We start from the raw sequence: 3,276 nt of genomic DNA, 5'->3' as shown, positions 1-3,276 counted from the left end.
TATATAATAAGTTGTACAAGATCAGTTATTGCATAAACAATGAGAGTGATTAGTAGGTTCATAAAAAATGTAGGTGAAGAGCATTGAAGTACTGTTAAGATGATCCTTAGATAGGAACCTAGGGTATTCCAACATAATGACAAAGAATTTGGTGTGAGGATTTGATTAATTTCATCAAAATCTTCAAGTGAAAGAATGTAAGAAAAGAAGTCTTACATCGATGAGAACTTATCATAGGGCTTACTTTTTCATGTTAAAAGGAGTCCAATGTTTCTTTAGAAACACATTCCAAAATCTCTTCCTTTTCGTTCCTTTTGATTTCTCGCTTGATAGAGAAATTAAGAAAAAAAATTAGTTTATCTTTTAAGAGATAGAAGTTTAGTTTCTTCTTTAAGATTCTTTTATATTTGTTTTTCCTATCTCCAAGAAATATTATTATTGTTTTTTTCTTATGTAATTTTCTTTAGTTTAATAAAATTGTATTGTTTGTCTATTATACGTTTTGTTCCATTTATTTTTCATCTTTTATTTTAGTTGGATTACTTGTATTATTACTATTGTATTATTACTATGATACCAAACAGTATTAAATATCGAAGACGTTTTACGTATCTTCATTAATATGTATTTAATATGATATAATGGATTTTATTGTATTATCCTTTCCTTTCGGAACCATTTAAAACTCTGCAGCATATGTAAGCAACGAGGACCATGTCCCCAACATTTGTTTAACCATGGGAATTGATGTATCCTGAAAAAAAATAAAAAATCTATAAATACCCTTAGCATTTCAGCCCAAATCATACAATTCTCTCAGCTACTTCTATAGTACCTAGTGAAGCAATTAATGACTCATTTGGTTTTCTTTGTGTTGTTGTTTGCTGGGCAAGTGATTGGTGGATTCAGTACCCAGAAACTGCCTCCATCTGACAATGGAAACACATTAACTGTTCTGAGCATTGATGGCGGTGGTATCAGAGGGATTATTCCAGCAAAAGTTCTTGATTACTTAGATAAGGCTCTTAAGGTTCATTCTTATTGTTCATATACTCTGCATATGTATTGAAATGCCATGAATGGATGAATGTTTATGAGGTTAACTTGAATTTTGTTGAGTTGCAGGGTAAGGATCCAAATGCAGATTTAGCACATTATTTTGATGTGATAGGAGGAACTAGCTCCGGTGGACTCGTAACAACTATGTTAGCCACCCCAAACCCTGATGATCCTAATCGTGGTGCCTTTACTCCTGCACAAATTGTAGACTTCTTCAAACAAAATGGCCCTCATATATTCAATTCATCTAGGTATAATAACACCATTATAATATTCTCTGAACATCATCAATGAATATTCTCAGAACATTATCAGCATGAACAATTAACAACAACTAATAATAAGATGCTTTCGTTTGTGTTTGTGATGATGAAAACAACCAACATGCAGACCCGGAAACGGTCCCCAATTCGATGGGGAATTTTTACATAACATAACTCGTGAACTGTTGAAGGATACGCGACTTAATCAAACACTGACCAATGTTGTAATCCCAGCTTTCGACCTCAAGAGACAAAAGCCAGTTATATTCTCAAACTACAAGGTTAGCACCATATAGCATATGCATATATTAACTTCTTCATAGGTTAAAATAGAAATAGGAATTAATATAATGTTTGGGTGATGCAGCTTGAGAATGCTCCGCACTTAAATGCGTTGTTGTCGGATATATGCATATCCACTTCAGCTGAACCCACTAAGCTACCACCTTACTATTTTGTGAACGATGGTGTTGAGTTCAATATGATTGATGGTGGTGTAGCAGCTCGGAATCCGGTAAACTGATTTAATTATTGATTACAAATATCATAAAGAATATATATATGGTAATTATGATATTTAACAATGTTTAATTTGATCAGACACAAGCAACGATAAGTGAAGTGCTACAACACAATGAATATCCGAAAATCTTGGTGCTGTCTTTGGGAACTGGAACAGAAAAATATGTGGAGAATCCTGATTTTGATGCTCGCTCGGCTGCCAATTGGACAACATTAAATTGGGCTTTTGTTGCAGTCGATATGCTTGGTCGTGCTTCTTCAGCCATCACCGATTATTACCTTGCTTCACTATTTTCAGGCTTCCAACCTCCTCACAGTACCTACCTTCGAATTGATGTATATATTTTCTTTTCCTTTTTCGATTTCATTAAAAAAGAAAAAAAAGCAAATTCGACACTAAATAAGTCACTTTTTGTTTCTTATTCCATGTTAATAATATGCTTAATAATTATTTCTAGTTTGGATTATATATTGATGAATGATGTAATGAAGGGCAGGAACACGACTTGAATCATGATTTCTCCAACCCAGTTAATGTAACAAAAGAAAACTTGGAAGGCCTTGAGAAGACTGGACAACAACTGTTACAAGAAAAGGTTGTGAAGATGAATTTGAATACTTTCAATTTAGAACAACTTGGAGAAACAAATGCTGAGGCACTTGACAGGTGAAAAATAAAAAACCTTTTAATTTACTTAATTTTAAATTTTACCTGCATTTCTGTGTTGAGATACATGAATTTATTCTATACTTTTTTTATTCAATTATATATAATATCGAATTCTATTTTGAGTGGAATGGTTTTATATTTTAATGAAGGATTGCTGATATTTTGCACGAAGAAAGACAACATCGTCTGAAAGGGAAATCTATGGGAAATGGAGGAAGACCACTTCTTGAAACTCTTAGGGTTCGTTCGGACAAAAATCAAGCAAATTAGGGATTTCCAAAGAACTTATTTATTTAAAGTTGTGACCTTGTATTAACTGTGTTGTGTGGTTTATCATGCTTCTTTGGGATTTCATATATATCCTGCAGTGAACAAAAAAACAAACAAAATTTATATATCTCGTGTATACCGTAATGATTGTTATAAAAATGGGAACATTAAATATATTATTAAATAATATTTAAATAATTAAAACCTACGTCTTTGAAAATGATCGCAATTGACTGTAAAAGTGAGTTTTTAGTCGAAGTTAGCAATTTTATTTTTTTATAAAAACTAAGAGAATGATTTGATACAGTTCCTATGAACTATTTTACATAAATTATTTTAAAAGTCATAGCTAATATTACTTCTTACTGGTTTATAGAATACCAAATTTAAATAGTTGTATTAACCATTAAATTATATAATAATTATACTTTTTAAGTGGTTGTAGTAAATTACGCACGAAACTTTTCAAGATATGCAATCAATGTCAAGACC

The 3,276-nt window shown here is 31.7% G+C and overlaps 1 protein-coding gene across 1 annotated transcript; it reads left to right on the top strand.

Moving 5' to 3' along the window:
* The first annotated feature begins 802 nt into the window (after positions 1 to 802).
* On the top strand, positions 803 to 2,979 carry LOC114165691 (patatin-17-like). The gene is made up of 7 exons (XM_028050258.2): positions 803 to 1,030; positions 1,126 to 1,310; positions 1,450 to 1,603; positions 1,690 to 1,836; positions 1,923 to 2,180; positions 2,342 to 2,511; positions 2,664 to 2,979. The coding sequence occupies exons 1-7, from the start codon at positions 851 to 853 to the stop codon at positions 2,782 to 2,784; spliced, it is 1,215 nt and encodes a 404-aa protein (XP_027906059.2). The 5' UTR covers positions 803 to 850; the 3' UTR covers positions 2,785 to 2,979.
* Positions 2,980 to 3,276: the final 297 nt, after the last annotated feature.

The sequence above is a fragment of the Vigna unguiculata genome, chromosome 10, assembly GCF_037176805.1.
Source record: "Vigna unguiculata cultivar grain cowpea cultivar isolate G323 ecotype 2 chromosome 10, ASM3717680v1, whole genome shotgun sequence".
Lineage (NCBI taxonomy): Eukaryota > Viridiplantae > Streptophyta > Magnoliopsida > Fabales > Fabaceae > Vigna > Vigna unguiculata.
This window is presented reverse-complemented; position numbering and strand designations above follow the sequence as displayed.

Bases quoted from the DNA above. Each gene is read 5' to 3' on its own strand.
- LOC114165691 (XM_028050258.2), top strand. From the start codon at position 851: ATGACTCATTTGGTTTTCTTTGTGTTGTTGTTTGCTGGGCAAGTGATT. The intron at 1,031-1,125 runs GTTCATTCTTAT...GTTGAGTTGCAG, and splicing joins ACTTAGATAAGGCTCTTAAG to GGTAAGGATCCAAATGCAGA. The intron at 1,604-1,689 runs GTTAGCACCATA...TGGGTGATGCAG, and splicing joins TTATATTCTCAAACTACAAG to CTTGAGAATGCTCCGCACTT.